We start from the raw sequence: 17,108 nt of genomic DNA, 5'->3' as shown, positions 1-17,108 counted from the left end.
TTCCTCCTCCAAGCGATGTGGGTCCCCAGTGCTTCCCATCCTTCTACAAAGGTGTTACTGTTTGCTCTGGTTAGCTTGTCCACAGGGTTAATTTACCAGGCTTACACACGTTAAAGTAAAACCAGAGGATTTACTGTGCTGCTGCATTTGCGTGGACTCAGCTGAAATCTTGTGGAGAGATCCTGGGAGGCGGCAACCACGCAGGGCCTGACCCAGGATGAGGGCCAGGCTGTGTCTCGGCGGGCATGACACCCATCAGCAATGGCCTTCCTGAGCCCCTCGCTGCCAGCTCTGTACCGAGGAAATGGCTGGCTGGCTGGCCAATGCCTTCTGACCTTTGACATTGGTCAGAGATTGTAATTAGAACTAAAAGTGTGTGTCCCCTGTCGTTACCTCCCTGTGGCCCTGCTGTTTGCACTTAATTAGCTGTAACTCTCTGGTCTTGGCAATCAGTTACCTGTGGGCTTGGAAGTCACTTTGTTCAGGTTCCTTGTTGGAAGACACCTGCCCCAGCAGGGGAGCTCTGGACCCGGCGGGCCTCGCTCTGCTGTCTGGTGGTCCCGTGTCCTTGGCGCACTTTGATTTTGTCCTGTACAGAGGCTCCCATGTTGCCTCTCACTGTCATGATCGCTCCTTGCTGTCGGCCTTGGGAGTACATGTTAGTGTTTGTCGAGTTGGAGTTTACACCGGGGTATTGCTGCCAAGGAAGGAAGTGTTTGAGGTGTGCAGGGAGCAGTGCCTCGGGCTGTGGCTGCCAGTGTCGGCACGCAGGGTGACGTCCAGCTGGATGGCGCTCTGCCCGTGACACACCACGAGGCGCACAAAGCACAGCTCCTCCGCCCTTCCAGCTGAAAGGGTCTGGCCTCCTCCCCAGCAAACCCGGAGTTTTGATGCATAAGGTTACACCATTGCCCACTTCCCAATCCAGGCCACTCTGGTAGTGCGTGGACGTGGGATCCTGGGCCTTTCACTGTGTTCGCGGCTCAGGCCTTGGACAGGCCCGATGTGGAGCCCACAGCTGTGGGTCCAGAGGAGGCGGCCAGGTTACTGCTCACACATGCCTGCTGGTCCCTTGTGTCTTCGGACATAAAGAGAACAAAGGCTGGGAGGGAACTGAGGCTCTTCCCACTGCCATGAGTGTCCAGGTAGCCACGCCCACCCAATCACGTGGTTCCTACAGCCTGGACTGAAGTGCTGGGTCTTCTGGTGATGAGGACGGTGGTGAGGAGCAGGGCAAGAGCCTGGAGCCCCTAACCTGACCACTCTGTGTCCTGCCACCTGGCGCCCTCTTTGCAAGCATCCCCAGAAGACCACGCTGCCCGAGGTGGTGGGGGTGACAAAGCTGTTGGACTGGAGGTTGCTACACAAGCATGGGTGAGTGTTCTCCCCACCTTCGCTCACACGGGGCTGCGGGCATGGACAGAGAGTGCAGAAAGGAAAGAAAGGCTCATGTGTGCGGTGCTGCAGTCACCTCCACCCCATCACCTCGGTAAATGTTCACAATAACCCTGCGACATGAGCATTATTACCCCATCCTGGTAATGCGCAGGCAGGAAGTGTGTGGCCTGCAGCAATTGGGGTCCTGACCAAGAGCCGAGTCCGCCTGTGTCCGAGGACCATGCCACGGTGGCCAGGCCCGGTTCTGGCCGGAGAGCCTCGCCATCAGCAGTAGGAACGATGCCGCAGGGCACTTGGAGCCAGAACTTGGCTTTCTTATTCCTAAAATGCCCATTATGTGCTTAATTGCTAAACCACTAGCAAATAGCCACTTTAAGCCAATCGAGGCTTCAGTTTAATTAGCTCATTACAATGCAGCCTGCCGTCTGAGAGGGGTCATGGGATTTGAGGAGAGCCGCCCGCGGGCCTAACCTGTCCCAGTCTGGCAAGACATGCTCGAGAAGAAATCCCATCAACCAGAGACCCTGAGATCTGGGTGAAAATGGGGAACCCAGACAACCTCAGACGGACCCCCCTCCACCCCCCAGTCCCCAAGCCAGAAAGATAAACCAGGCACAAGAGGCCGAGCATTGAAGTGGACGGAAATTGCAGCTGAAAAGAATCATTTCCCCAATATGAGGGGAAAGAAGGAAAATCAGCCTTGAGAGGTATCCTTGCTACATGGATGTTCTCAAGGATGGAAAAATTTCTTCTGATCACCAGACAGGAAACAACAAGCCGGCAGGTGACGCGCACAGGTGACCTAAGTAAGAAAAGCAGCTGATCTGCCTTTCCTCCTCACACCACGCAGAGCCCAGAAGCAGCCTCAGGACACAACCCCACAACACAGGCAGCGGCGGGTAGGTTAGCCGTCTGCAAACGGGAGAAGGCGAAACCCAGCTTGAGAAATCGTGAAGTTGGGAACAAATGCTGTGAAGAAACAGGTCACAGAAAAGGAAAGAATGGTCCCCAAAACTTGAAGAGAAGTTAGATGGAATCTCCCGGGGTGGTGGTGCTGTTTCTCACCTACCCGGGATGAAGACAGAACCCCCTGCCCCCCACTGTGGGCAGATGTGACAGGCACTTCCACTCAGGTGAGCCCTCCAGTTTAATGCACCCACTCCCAGGATCCCACCCTCACAGAGTGCACCCAGCGCTGACGGCAGAAGTTCAGGAACAAGTGCCTGTGCACACGCACTGTGTGTGGGCACGTTTCTTTCTCTGTGAGTGAAAAGGTCACATTGTTTTCTTCTGTGGGTTTTCGGGGTGACTTCTGAGCAAGAGCATCTGCTCTGAAGCTGGCCTCTCTCTCACCCTCTCATTTCCCAAATTAATAAGATTGTGTAGTAACCAGCTGCCATACAGGAATGCGGCCAAGGATTAGCCGATGGTGCCGGCAGGACTTCCTGTTCCTAAAGTGCAAAGTTTGTTGTTTTTAAGGAGAAGCCTGGTCCCTGGGCACCTTCCCACCCCACTGGCCCTGCCTCTGTCAGAGGTAAATGCACAGTGCTCATGATCCGTGGTGCATCTCCAGTTTTGGAGAGATTGTGACTAAACACTAGGGCCTGACCACATAACCTGAGCCAGCTCTGGAGATCCCTGGCTGCCTCCTCAGCAAGGGGCCTTCCAGAGTTCAGAGGTCACTCCGTGCCCCCCAAGTCTGGCCCTGAGCCATGTGACCCTCGGTGCTATGTCTTTTGGTCACTGGCTTCTGTCTTCCAAGAGGCCTACAGGGCACCGAGCTCCCAGCCTCCCAGCTGCTGTGGGAACTTTGCTGGGCTGTAAAAGGGAACAGGACCGAGCGAGGAGGCTGCCACCAATACAGCCTCTGCGATAGCCTGGCCAGGACAGGAAGAAGGACAGAAAACATGCATTTTATAGAAAACAGCGACTTCTATGAATGGTGAATGCAGCTAGCGCCTTCAGGAGGGTGGCCCAAACACCGCTGGCTTGAGGCTCCTGGGGGCAGGAGAGGATGTCACCCCCACGCCAGAGAAAGGCATTTCCTCCCCAGTGGCCCAGTTGAGGACAGAGAAGCAGGGCCAGACAGAGGCAGGGACCACTGGCCTTGTACACCCATCTCCTGGATACCAAGTCTGTTAGGAAAGAAGAGAAGACCATCAGCTCAACTCTCTCTGGACATTAATAAACAGTTAGGGAGAGTCCGGATGGAGGGACACGTGCCTCAATCCTTTCTAGAGTCCACCAGGGAGGGGCCCTGAGACCCGTTAGAAAGCAGACTCCAGGGCGGCCCAGAACCTGCTGAGTCTGGTGTCTGGAGTGGGACCCTGGGCCCTGCAGAGGGTTCTTGTGCTGCCGAATGTGTTCGGATGTCAGGGCCACAAGCCACAGGGAGGGCAAGGCCTTCCAGGTCTCTTCCCAAAGCAGAGGGCAGCCCCAACGTCCCAGGGCCCAGGGCAGGTGGAGCATGTTGTCTCAGGAAGAGACGACCTCGCTGTGCCCTTGCCTAGCCATGTGCGAGGATCCGGAGGCCAGCTGCTGCCGAGGGAGGATGGGGGCTCTCGACGCTGCCGTGTGGGAGCAGAGCTGGGCCCGAGGTAGCCTTGCTGGACGCCTCCTTTCTCACCCTCATGAGGGCCCGCCCAAGCTCAGGGAGAACTCCCTGCAGGGGCTGTGAGCCTGTACACTCTGGTGAGGCCAGGATGTTGTTCTGCTGAGCAGCCAGGCAGGGCCCGCGGATCTCCAGGAACCCGGCCCTCAGCATTCAGAAGCAACCTCTCTCCCTCAGGTGGTCACCCTGTGGTGCCACTCATGACCTGTCCTCAGGCATGTGGTCACATCCAGGCGCCAGCCTCCTGGGCCTTCAGGTTTCTCCATGAAGGTGGGAACTCCCTCTGTGGGCTTCCTGCGCGGCTCTGCTGGGGTGGGGCGAAGAGATGCTGCCTCCACCCGACGTGTGTGTGTGTGTGTGTGTGTGTGTGTGTGTGTGTGATATACCAGAGGGGAAAGCAGGACCTGATCAGAATGCAAGATGTGCAGCTGGCTGGGGCTCTTGGAGGACCTGCAGGCGTGTGAGCAGGACCCCTAATGGGTCCTCAGGTCCCAGCAGCATAGCCCATTCTGCCTCTACCCGCTGAAACCTGAACTTACCAAGCATGCAGGGAGGCCTTGTAGTCATAGGTCACAGGCCAGAGGCCCTGGTACCCGGAGGGTCTTGTGCTAGGCCTGTCACTTGGCCCCTTAGCCAGATTGGAGAGGGCTGTCCACAGGGAAGAAGCAGGAGTGAGACCAGGAGACCTCCTTGCTCGGGGAGCCCCCACAGTGACTGCTAATTACAAGTGAGGAAACAGGCCAGGGAGGGGTGAGGCAACCTGACAGCAGGGGTGGGGCTGGATCAGAACCAGCAGGACCCAGACTCCGAGCCAGCCACCTCCTCCGGCCTCGCCCAAGAATTCTCCCCAGGATGGGACAGTGCCCCAGCTCTGCCTCCCTCTCCTGCCCACTGGGGACTGGGATCCTGTCAGCTCAGGAGACAACACTCCTCAGAATTTCAGAGAAGGCCTCTCAGTAAGTAGGACTTCGGTGGATGAAAACGATAATGATGCCAAACATTGCTTAAGCAGGAGTCCACCACTTCTGACAACATTCCAGCTGTTTTGAAATCGGGCTTAATGTGGAATTATCATATTTTTTCTGAGTCTTACAATAGAACAAAAGGAAAATGGACTCCAATAGGCTGTGCGGGCGGGGCCTCTGCCTCGCCTCCTAAGATCCTGGCAAGGTTGATGGCCCAGGGAGTCGAAGGGGCCGAGGGCCAGCCGTGGGTGGGGAGACCTCTAGCCATGGTCCCCGGAAAGCTAGGATGTGGGCAGTGAGCTAGTTTCCTTAGGGAGCCCTGGAGACCCTGGCCTTAGAAGGCTCTGTTCTTGAGAGGGGGTCATTCTCTGGGCAAGGGATGGGGAGACCCCTGAGGAGGGTATATCTCGCCAGGTCCTGAGGGGCAGCTGACAGCGGACTGGCCGGGCCGCCAGGCCACTTGAGTGGGACAGAGGGAAGTGTCCACAGACTGGATGTGGGCCTTGCTTCCCAAGCCCATGTCTGTCCTATGGCGCCGGATGGCCCCTCTTGTGGGGTTCCCTTCCCTCCTCTCCCCCGTGGGGTCCCACTCGCCCCTTCCCGTGGGGTCCTGGCCCCTGACGCCCTCTCCCCTGCAGGCTTCCACCTGTCCCACAAGGTCACCAGCGTGGTCCCTGAGAGTGCCCTGCTCATCGTGGTGGGCCTGGTGCTGGGCGGCATCGTCTGGGCAGCCGAACACATCGCCTCCTTCACACTCACGCCCACCGTCTTCTTCTTCTACCTGCTGCCACCCATCGTGCTGGACGCCGGTTACTTCATGCCCAACCGGCTCTTCTTCGGCAACCTGGGCACCATCCTGCTGTACGCTGTCATCGGCACCGTGTGGAACGCGGCCACCACCGGCCTTTCCCTCTATGGCGTCTTCCTCAGCGGCCTGATGGGTGAGCAGGCACCCCTGTCCACCTAGCGGGCTCTGCAGGGTGGGCTCTGCCGGGCGGGCTCTGGGCAGCCCTATTTAAGAAAGCCCAAGGTGCAGAATGCAGACCTAAAAAGCAGTGTTTCAGGTCAGTGAGATGTCACGGGTGGGTCCACCGAACCCTCCTGGTTTGTTTAAAGTGAGGCTGAATGCATACCTAGCTAGTCCATGTACAGCCCAGCATCCCCAGGCCAAGGTTATGTGTCCTGCTTGTGAATGAAGTCCTGTTGGACCAGGGTGGCCAGTGGGCTGGGCAGGTAGGAATAGTCCATCTGCTGTCCCTCCCCCTTGGCAGGGAGGTGGGGTCCAGTCCCACTCCCCTGTCCCTGAGCCCTCACAGGCAGAGAGGAGGAGGCCTCTCTGGCAGAGACCCCCGGCGCACATAAATGCCTACCTAAGCAAAACGTTAGGGTATCCTTTCTACCCAAACCTTGGAGAAAAGGCCACACCCTTTCTATGCACTCAAAGCTACTCCCCTGCAGTCTGGTTATTTAATTCAGCCCTGGCCTGGGGGACCTGTGAGGTGCACCCCACCCATCCGGGTGTTGGTCATTATCTTTCTGGGAAACTGGAGCAGGTGAGGCCAGTGGGTCACCTGAGGCCTTGCAGAGATGTGCCTGCATGGTACAGCCCTACATGCTATTCTGTCCGGGGATGCTGCGGCTGCCCTGTTGCATCATGGGTCTGCAGGTTTGCTGCCAGCACTGGGTAACCAGGGCAGTGAGATGGTGAGTGTGGGCACCCACAAGTGCCTGTCTGAGCACTCAGCCCCACCTTACACACTTCCTCCATGGAAGCCAGACTCCTGAGGGTGAGCCCAGATTGGCGATTTACCATCTGATTGAAGGAAGAACCTCGCACCACCTGACACCAGGCACCCGCTGAGCCCCTGATCTCCTCCTGGTGACAGAGGAGACGCATTGAGAAGGAAGAACCAAAGGTCCCCCATCTCCTCACCTAGCACAATTGTCACCGCAGGACTTGGTGCTTACCCCATGGGGCTGTGCTCCCTCAAGCCCCCCACTGTGGGCACCACCCCCTAGGCCCAGCCCAGAGAGACCTACCACGGTTGGCGATGCCTAACCTTGGACATACCTAAAATGGCATGGCCAGCTCCGGCTGCTGGGCCCAGAGGGGAAGTCTCGGAGTTTAGAGTAGGGACACCTGTGACTGGCACCCAGGACACAGCTGGTCAGGCTGGGCGGTAGCCCAGGTCATGGAACACAGTGGTGCCCAGGGGCCAACATGTCTGGTCTGCTCCTGGGTACACAGAGCTTGGAGCCAACGAAGCTAGGAAGGCAGGATCCATCTGTGCAGACCAGTGGCTCAAGGCCCCTCGCACCCTTCCGAGGAAGGGTCAGCCCAGGCGTCCTGGGTCGCTGTCCAGGCGAGCCAGCTCAGGGACAGGCCCTGCAGAAGCTCGGGCGGGCAGTTGGAGATGCCCCTGAGGGGGTGAAGCCACGGGTCTTCTTGCCCAGGATGGAAAGAGGGGTTAGAACACGCAGTTTGGCGGCCGTGAGCCCACAGTCCAGTCCACAGAACTGTCCTGGCAGGGCCAGTGGGTGGTGGACTCTCCCACCAGGGAGGAGGGCAGGCCCCAGGTCACATCCTGCTTGGAATGAGTGTCTGGCTTCTAGAATGTACCACTGGGTTGGTCAGCATCCTCCACAACTTGAGGCTGATGTTCAGGGAGGCCTTTACAGATTGATGGCCTGGATGGAGAGTGTGAGTCTGGAAGCCCCAGGTAGAACTGTGTTCTCACATCTGCCCACTGACAGTGTCTTGGGTGGAAAAGCAAAACTCATGATCCCCATTCTAAATGGGGCATTTTAAACTCACCAGGAGCCAGTTCTTTTAACAGCTGTCACTTCTTCAGGACAGTGATCCTGGTGTCAGGCTGTGAAGCTTTAGGAACTCACAGAAAACTCCCTCTGGGGCACCAACCTCTCTGCAGAGACCACCTTCCCTGAGAGGGCTCTGGGGGCACGACTGGGCCCTGAGGAAGAGTGGGCTCCTGCAGACGCCCCTGTCCCAGAACTCAGGGCAGCGTTCAGCCTCTCCCTCCCTCCCTCTACCGTCCTTGCCCTGTAGGTGGGCCTCTCCTGCTCTCAAGGCCTGACTGGCTCCTGGGCCCCTGGGTCCACTCTGGCTGGGGAGAGGACTCAATACCAACAAGGCAGCAGGAAGGCCCACAGCCAAGGCCCTCCTCCAACCAAGCCCAGCTGAGCCAGACAGGCACCCACAGGCACCTCCCTGAGGTTGTGGGCTCGTCGCTGGGAAACGGGGTTTGCACATGGCCTGTTGGTGATCTGGGACAGGAGATAACTCTGGGAGGATTGCAAAGGGTGAAAGTGCACTTCAGCACCATCTCCCCACCCAAGGGCACCCAAGAACCCCCTGGGCAGGAGCCGTACAGCTGAAGGAAGCAGGGGCTGGCTCCACATGGACCCACTCCTTCCAGGCCTCCTCCCTCCAGCCCCTGCTCCTCTCCTCCCAGCACCCCCAAATGCACCATCCATCTCCCTTCTCTCCTCTCTCCCCATCCCCCTGCAGCTGGTTCCCCTCCCAGGGTCCTGTGAGGCCTGCCCCACCCATAACCTCCCTTTAGGCCCGCCCTGGTTGTTCCAATCATGGCAGAGACATCATTTCCCTGGGAGGCCTCCTCCCACCCTATCAAGCCCCCAATGTCTTCCCAGCACCTATGACCCTGCATCTGTGCTCACGCTGACCTAGGCTGCAAACTCCCCAGGGCCGGGGTCTGATGGCATGTCTCATGGCCAGGCACTACCTGAGCCCCTCACCTGCCTGCAGTGGGCTCACTGCGAGCCAGCCAGGAGGGGTCAGCCAGGCCCAAGGGGAGATGAAGAAGAGAGCCAGGGGTGGTCAGTCTCCTCTGGATGGGCTGCTGCCTTTCTTGGAGGACTGTGGGAGCCCCTGAGGGAGGCTGGTCATCTGACCCAGGTTCCCATACCAGCCAGCCTGAGCCCTAAGAGTCAGAGGCCCCGCCCTGAGGGTTCCCAGCCCAGCAGCTGCCAGGCCAGCAGCCGGAGGCAGCCCCGGGAAGGCCAAGGATGTGCTCCTGCTTCCGCTCCCCATAGCCCCTCTTCTCTCCAGGTCCTGGTAGCCAGGGGACGCCGCAGGGACCCTTACTCGCCTGGCCCTCTAGGTCCTCCCTGATGCCCCGCTTGTCTCCCAGGAGACCTGAACATCGGGCTGTTGGATTTTCTCCTGTTCGGCAGCCTGATCGCTGCTGTGGACCCGGTGGCTGTGCTGGCGGTGTTTGAGGAGGTTCATGTCAACGAAGTCCTGTTCATCATCGTCTTTGGGGAGTCACTGCTGAATGACGCTGTCACCGTGGTGAGAGAGCGGGGGAGGGTCCTGGCCGTGCCACAAAGCGTTTCAAAGCTGTGTCAGGGGGGCGGGGGGGACCCTATTTACTCTCCGGGCATCATCGTGTCCCTCGGTGAAGTCGGCACGTGGAGAGCCTGCTGGGGTCGCCCACAGAGCCCGAGTCTGCTCCTTGGCCCCAACAGCCCAAAGGCTTCGTGGTCCAAGGCATTCCTCAGGCCAGCTCCTTCTGCTGGGCCTTTTCCTCCACTAACTCTGAGGCTGGCTGTTGTAATGCGATTTCTTCATTCATTCCTTCACAGTTCTTAGTATTTCCCGCCCCCCCCCCCCCCCCGCCCCCGGCCCTGCCCTCTCCCACACACACACTTCATTCTTTCACGGGTGATGATTTTTAAAACATATATTTTTATTGATTTCAGAGAGGAAGGGAGAGGGAGAGAGAGAGAGAAAGATCAGTGATGAGAGAGAATCGTTAATCGGCTGCATCCCCACACCAAGGATCAAGCCCACAACCCAGGCATGTGCCCTGACGGGGAATTGAACCATGACCTCCTGGTTCATAGGTCGACACTCAGTCACTGAGCCACACCAGCTGGGCCACAGGTGATGGTTTGACTGTTGAAATCCCACAGTCTCTGTTCCCAGAGCAGGGGGTCTTTAACTTTGGATCCACAGTTGGGCCCTCCTGCCTGATTTTCCGAAGAGAATGCATACGTAAACAAGTACAATCTCACCGTTTTTTAGGGAGGGGGATCAGGGGACGCTGACTGTGTGCTCAGGAAGGTGGTTTTCCCTCAGGGAGATGGTGCCAGGAACGTGGGCAGGGCCCCTGGGTGGGCAGGGGCTAGAGGCCAAGTTAACACTATGAGCAGTGAATGGAAGATTCCTGAAACGTGAGGAGCTGTCTCAGCATGTGGCCATCTTGAAGTTTTCAAAACCCACCCCCAAATGGGGCCATGACCTCCCTGGAAGGGTCTGAGGCCTGGCTGCATGCCCAGCCCACCATCCCCCACCTGGGCCCAGACACAATGGGACCTGGGATTAATTCCCTGTTTGCTCTAAAAGTGCCTGTGGCTTCGCTAAGAAATCCTCGTCCTGATGTCCCTTCAGGGTTCAGGAGATTGAAGGGCCAAAGGGCAGACCGCACCAGATTCCTCTGCAGCAGATGACATGGTCTCAGGGAATTAAACTTAATTGGAGACGAGACTCAATCAGAAACACCGTGCACGGGCCCTTCAAGGCTGGGCTCCTCTGTCCTGAGCGTTTGTGTCTCTGTAGAGGCAGGAACTCCTACTGCAGCCAGGGAGTTCTCCCCTCTCCCCACCACCTGGGTTTTCATAAAGAAGCGGGGCAAGCAGAGGTCTGCTTCCCAACGCCTTCACGTGTGTGCTCATCCCTGTGCACGGACGGCCCCTGTGGGGCTGCGTTTGTATGTACAGTTTTATACACCCGCCCCCTTGGGGGTCCTGGAGAGCACAGACGTGGGGGCACAGAGAGAAGTTTCCTCCTGAGGGGCCTCAGCCCCCCAGGGAGCACCTCGGCCTCCTTGGGGTGGAGCCCGGCGCATCGTTTAGGGGAGCTCGGGCTCAGAAAACACAGCTGTCTCCACAACCGAGGCCTAGGATAAGGTTTCTGGGCGTTTTATCTCAACGTCTTAGTGGGATAAGGTTTAAACATCAACATGCGAAGATGCCAGGGTGTGTGATCCCACATCAGGGGGCAACATCACAGCAAACTCACTAAGGATGAAACTCTGGGTTTGTCTTGGAAAATGAAAGTGAACGCAGTGGGCTAGTTTTGTGGCCGCCCCTGTTTTGCCCAGAGTAGGAAAGGGCCAGGTTGCTCCTGAAGGCCCTAGTTCCTTCCAGAATGTTCTGCCTCCCAGGTCCCACCTGCTGGCTCATCTTTGGCCTTCGTCCTATTGCCCATTACTGCCCTGTGATGACTTCCCTGCCAGCGGTTTGTAGGTTCCGACGCAGATGGCTGCCACAAGCTCCTCTCTCCAGCCCCACATCCCAAAAGGCCTGGGGCCCAGGACAGGGAGGGGTCAGTGCTGACGGAGGGCTGACCCACATCTGGTTTGCCTCTCTGTCCCCCAGGTCCTGTACACCGTGTTTGAATCTTTCGTGACACTGGGTGGCGACAAAGTGACTGGCGTGGATTGCGTGAAAGGCATAGGTGTGTGGCTGGGGGTCCACATGCCAGGGGAATGCCAGGGGAGCGTCTCTTTCTCCAGAATGCGGGCCACCGTTTGGCAGCGCCTCTGTGGACTGTGGAGCTGGGCGGGGCCAGGCTTTGGGGCCAGGCTTTGGCACCAGGCCTGCCCCTGAGACCCATAGCCTGACAGTCCTTTCTGTCCAGTGTGTTTCACAAACACGATTTTATGGGGGTCCAGCCACACTGGGAAACCCGGGGGTCGTTGCCCGTTAGACCCACAAGAATATGGGGGCCATGGGATATGGTGGATGATGTGGTCCTGGTGTCCTGGGGGTCCTAGGTGCTTCTCTGGGCCGGGATAGTGACAGCCTGGCTGTGCCTGCAGGCGCAGGGCTTGGTCCTTGCTGCAAACTCAGACCCGAGGGCCACTGGTCACAGTGCTCCCTCTGTGATGGGGGCAGGGAGCAGGGCCTCTGTGGGCTGCAGGACTGCCTCCTCCCCAGCTTTCCACGCTGAGGCTTGAGGAGTCCAGTCCTCTCTTCCAGAGAACGGGCCTCTTGTTTGCTGAGCTGTTGGCGCCTCTGTGGGGGGGTTACCAGGCAACTGCCATGAGGAATGGCCTGGAAGGAAGGCCACCCCGACCAGCCTGGCCCACGCCACATGGGTCAGGCCACACCGAGGCCACAAAGGGCCATTCAGGCAGCTCAGCGTCACATCCTGCCCTTGCAGTGTCCTTCTTCGTGGTGAGCCTGGGGGGCACGCTGGTGGGGGTCGTGTTCGCCTTCCTGCTCTCCCTGGTGACCCGCTTCACCAAGCACGTGCGCATCATTGAGCCCGGCTTCGTGTTCGTCATCTCCTACCTGTCCTACCTCACCTCCGAAATGCTCTCCCTGTCGGCCATCCTGGCGTAAGTCCTCCCTGGCTCACTCAGGCCCCAGAGCCAGAGCACACCCCGCGGCCCTGCTGAGGGGGGTGGGCTGTGGAGGAAGAGGGCTGACCAGGGGAGCGGGACCCATCCAGATACGGGGGAGGCAGGAGTGGCGCCTGCTCCCGAGCCCTGCAGGAGGCCCAGCCTTCCACAGCCCCTTCTCCAGCCCACTGTCTGCTGGCCCACTTCCCAGCCTGATGGAAAGTCACTGTGGGGGCAAAGAATTTGATCTGTTTAGCTTTTTAAATAGGGAGTTGGAGTTCTGATGCAATTGTCAGAGCTGGCCCACACCCACCCCTCCCTCCCAGGTCTGCCCTGCACCTCCCCTCCGAGCCCGCCCACCCGCCCGGCTTGGACAGAAACAGGCAGCCTGCTCTGCAGCCTAGGGTTCAGGTCCCAGACTCTCACATCAGATAGCAGTGAGGTTGGGGTACTGGAGCTGGGCATGGGCCAGCTCAGGGCCCTGGTCCCCAGTAGGAACCCTGAGCTCATGGAGAGAAGGGCTGACCAGTGAGCTGGATGTCTGTCCAGGGCACAGAGGCCCGAAGGTGCTGCCAAGGGACAGCAAGTGCTGGGTCTTGGGAATGGCCCCACAAGGTCAAGGGGGAGTGGCGTGTGGCCCGCGGCCTCACAGCATGTCGTCCCATCCCCCAGCATCACCTTCTGTGGCATCTGCTGTCAGAAGTACGTGAAGGCCAACATCTCGGAGCAGTCAGCCACCACCGTGCGCTACACCATGAAGATGCTGGCGAGTGGGGCTGAGACCATCATCTTCATGTTTCTGGGTATCTCGGCGGTGAACCCCGATATCTGGGAGTGGAACACGGCCTTCGTGCTCCTGACGCTGGTCTTCATCTCTGTGTACCGAGCCATTGGTGAGGGCGTGGCAGGGCGAGGGTGTAGTGGGGGGGTGATGGTGGGGGACAGTGTGGGGATGGGGGACCATGGATGATGAGAGGGGATGGGGGGCCCATGTGACCCATGGAGATGGTGGGGGACAATGGGGATGGGGCACAATGGGGTGTGATGGGGGGGTGATGGGGGTGGGAGACTTTGGAGATGATGGGAAGATGGTGGGAGGACAACACTGGGGAGATCATGGTGGGTGACATAGGGACTGGCTGTGGGGAGTCCATGGGCACCAGAGCCTTGGCGTTTGCCCCCCACTCAGTGAGGGGTAGGTTCAGGAGCCCCTGGTGAGCCTCAGACAGACCGCCAGGAGTCCTCAGTGAAGGTCCAGGCCTTCTTGTGGCCTTACCACAGTGAGACTAAGGCAGGGCAGCTGGGGGTCAGGGTGGAAGGTTCGGAGCCCAGGGGAACCCATTTGGTTTCCCACTGACTCACTCTGGATGTGGCAGAGTGACTTGGGGACAGTGTAGTCACCAAGGAAAGGAAATGGCATGTGTGAGGCAGGAGTCACCATCCCTAGTGTGTGGTGCCTTGGAGACCTAGGTGGGAGCTAGTGGGGGTGAGAGAGACTCCAAGTGGCCACCCCCCCTCCCCTCCTCCCCCCCCCCCCCCCCCCAGTCCTTGGGGACTAAGGGCTCAGGGAGCAGATGTCATGGTGGGATAGGGTCACTTTCTTCCTGCTGCCCTCAGCAGTGGCCTTTAGCCCTGGAGCTGCCTCAGGCATCAAGAGGCAAAGCCTCGGCCAGTGCAGCCTTAGCCCCACTGAGAACTGAGAATCTCAGAGCTGCCCAGACACCGCCAACTTGGAGTGTTGCAAGTGTCCACAGAGAGAGGCTCGGGTCCAAGGTGGAACAAGGGTCAGGGTGAACAGGGCTAGAGGGTGGAGTTTTCACCATCCCCTGTGCTCGATGCTGCTGTCACCTGTCACCACCTTCCATCCTAGGAGGGATTCCTAAATGTTCCCTCTCAAGCGCAGTGGCTGCCTGAGAAGGTGATGGCGGGGCACACGGCCCTCTGTGGAAGCTGAGCTCACGTCTGGTCCCTCAGGTGTCGTCCTGCAGACCTGGATCCTGAACCGGTACCGGATGGTGCAGCTGGAAATCATAGACCAGGTGGTCATGTCCTATGGCGGCCTGCGGGGCGCTGTGGCTTTTGCCCTGGTGGTCCTTCTGGATGAGGACAAGGTCAAGGAGAAGAACCTCTTTGTCAGCACCACCATCATCGTCATCTACTTCACTGTCATCTTCCAGGTAGCCCTCAGCTCTGGACCAGCCGCACCTTGCTGTCCTCCTGTCAGCCCTCCATGCCCGACCCACCGCCACAAGGGGCAGACCCCACCATCGCTGTGCCTCCAAAGAGCCTTTCTGAGCTCCAGGCCCTAATTGGATTTTATAATTTTAGTAACTAGGAGCTGTTTTGTAGGTTTTCATGTGGCCCCACAGGGGACACAGCACAATTTGCTTAAAAATGTCCTTCCTTAGCCATCACCAGTTAAGGGAGCCCCAGTTAATATTTTATCATCCCACTTGGCCTTGCTTTAGGCTCATCTGAGGAGCTGAATTTGGGCTCTCAGGAGGCATCAGTAGACCCACAGGGGCTGTTGTGGGGGCTCCTCTCTGCAGGGAAGGTCACAGATAAGGGTGGCCCATTTCACCCTCTGTGGGTGTGGGTGGGTCAGGTGTGGATTCACACATGGGGGCCCAGTGGGCTGGCGTGGGGTGCAGTGAGGCCTGCCCTGGCTCTCAGGGTCAGCGTCCTCCATTCTCCCAGGGCCTGACCATCAAGCCCCTGGTGCAGTGGCTGAAGGTGAAGAGGAGTGAGCACCGGGAGCCCAAACTCAACGAGAAGCTGCACGGCAGGGTAGGCGGGTGGGGGTCGGGGGTGGGGACAGGGAAGAGTACTAGAGGGAAGGGGGAGGCATGGGGAGAAGCACAGGGAGGCCCTCACGTGACACCAACCCTCCTGTCTGTTTTGGAAAGGCTTTTGACCACATCCTCTCAGCCATCGAGGACATATCAGGGCAAATCGGACACAATTACCTCAGAGACAAGTAAGTGGCTGGTGCTGCCTCTGGCGGGAACCTGGGGAGGCATTTTTGCTTCAGTTGTTTGTTTCTCTTCCTCCTCCTTTAGTCGAAGACTGAGTATAGGACCCTCAGGGGAGAAAGAATACTATCTTTTACCTTAAATCTAACCCCACAAAACCCTAATTATAGAAGAACACTGCCCTCAAAGGAGCCAAAATGTCTGGGTTTCCCTCCTTCACCTGGGACCCCTCCTGCCCAGGGTGTCCCCCTCCCGCAGGGCACTGAGCCTCTTTTAGAAGTTCCATTTCAAGTCTGGCCCAGTCACGTCCTCTTCTGACCCAAAGAACTGGTCACTGTTCTAATTGTGTTGAATTTTAAAACTCCTGGGCAGCCTGGTTCTCTCTAAGTGTGAGAGAGAACCAGGGGTTGGGGTGAGGGGTGTGGGGGTGGCCTCCTCCCCTGGCCTTCGCCTCGCGCAGGTGCAGTGTGCCCCTGTCACTGTAGCCAGAGCCCCTGCCCTTGCCTGGCCCCACTCTGTCCTCAGCCCACCTTTCTGGAGGTTGTGTAGTGACTTGGAAAACTCTCTACAATATCAAATTAAAGGAGAAAACAACCCAAAATTTTATATACATTCTAATGACAACTGTCCTTAGAAAGGTAAGAACGAAGAACAGAATTGTGAAATAGGCATGATTGTGGTTTATTGCTTTTATTTTACAATTCGCCTTTGTGGTTGCTATAAATAGTAAAAAAAAAATCTCTGGAGAGAGAAAGGGGTCTTCTGTACCCCTTTGGGAGACCATGTTCAGTGAGTCTGGGTAGTAGGTTGGGAATGCCCTGCCCATCCTCCCTGGGCTCGCCCGCAGCCTGCCAGGTGCTGACACTGTCTGGTTCCATCCCCCAGGTGGTCCAATTTTGATAGAAAATTCCTCAGCAAAATCCTTATGAGAAGGTCAGCCCAAAAGTCACGAGATCGAATTCTTAATGTTTTCCATGAGCTCAACTTGAAGGATGCCATCAGCTACGTGGCCGAGGTACCAGACACTCCACATCTGCTCTGTGTTGGAGGTGGGGTCTAATGCAGGACCTGGGATGTGGACAGCCATTGGGGTCTTCCTGCACCCAAGAACACGGGGTGGGTGGGGAGGTGGTTGCGGGTGGCACTGCTATTCTTTTGTTGTTGTTGTTAATCCCCACCTGAGGATAATTTTTCCATTGATCTTTAGAGAGTGGAAGGGAAGAAGAGAGGGAGAGAGAAACATCAATGTAAGAGAGACATATTGATTGATTGCCTCCTGTATGCACTCCAAATGGGACCAGGGATCAAACCTGCAACCCAGATACATGCCCTTGACTGGAAATCGAACCTGTGACCCTTCAATTCACTGGCTGATGCTCTAATCACTGAGCCACACTGGCCAGGGCACACTGTGCTGTTCTTAATGGTCCACCCACAACTCCATGTGAGGCTCATGGGTCCTTCAACACCCCAGGAAAGGGTCATGTCACAGCTCCTTCTCACTCACAGGAAGCTGAGACATAGAATCTTCCACCATTACTCTGTAGCAGCGGTCGCCAACCGGTGGTGCGTGGACCACTAGTGGGCCGTGAGGTCCGAAAGGTTGGCGACTGCTGCTCCGTAGGACACTCGGTGGTGCTGGTGGGTCAGTGTGACCTCTGAGACCAGGTAGGGAGTTATGGGGCCATGGCTCCCAACATAAATGTACACTCATACATGCATGCAAACCCAGGAACATGCATACACACGTGTGTGCATGCACATGCGCACA

General features: G+C 57.8%; 2 protein-coding genes across 3 annotated transcripts in view; one reads left to right on the top strand and one right to left on the bottom strand.

The window, feature by feature from the left end:
* Positions 1–17,108, top strand: part of SLC9A3 (solute carrier family 9 member A3) — a gene marked incomplete at its 5' end in the record, with an annotated part of 47,212 nt that overhangs the window by 23,966 nt on the left and 6,138 nt on the right. For both annotated transcript variants that reach the window (XM_080681446.1, XM_080681447.1), the window contains 9 exons: positions 5,613–5,915; positions 9,147–9,307; positions 11,398–11,476; positions 12,185–12,362; positions 13,038–13,258; positions 14,340–14,542; positions 15,063–15,152; positions 15,272–15,342; positions 16,223–16,352. In XM_080681446.1, coding sequence (XP_080537572.1) covers positions 5,613–5,915; positions 9,147–9,307; positions 11,398–11,476; positions 12,185–12,362; positions 13,038–13,258; positions 14,340–14,542; positions 15,063–15,152; positions 15,272–15,342; positions 16,223–16,352 — 1,436 coding nt within the window. The remainder of the gene's footprint in view (positions 1–5,612; positions 5,916–9,146; positions 9,308–11,397; positions 11,477–12,184; positions 12,363–13,037; positions 13,259–14,339; positions 14,543–15,062; positions 15,153–15,271; positions 15,343–16,222; positions 16,353–17,108) is intronic.
* The window catches only part of EXOC3 (exocyst complex component 3), a 30,325-nt gene continuing 29,215 nt past the window's right edge, over positions 15,999–17,108 (bottom strand). The window contains exon 14 of the mRNA XM_080681449.1: positions 15,999–16,538. Within this exon, the coding sequence (XP_080537575.1) occupies positions 16,485–16,538 (54 nt within the window). The 3' untranslated portion in view covers positions 15,999–16,484. The remainder of the gene's footprint in view (positions 16,539–17,108) is intronic.

This window comes from Plecotus auritus, assembly GCF_963455305.1.
Source record: "Plecotus auritus genome assembly, chromosome: 7".
NCBI lineage: Eukaryota > Metazoa > Chordata > Mammalia > Chiroptera > Vespertilionidae > Plecotus > Plecotus auritus.
This window is presented reverse-complemented; position numbering and strand designations above follow the sequence as displayed.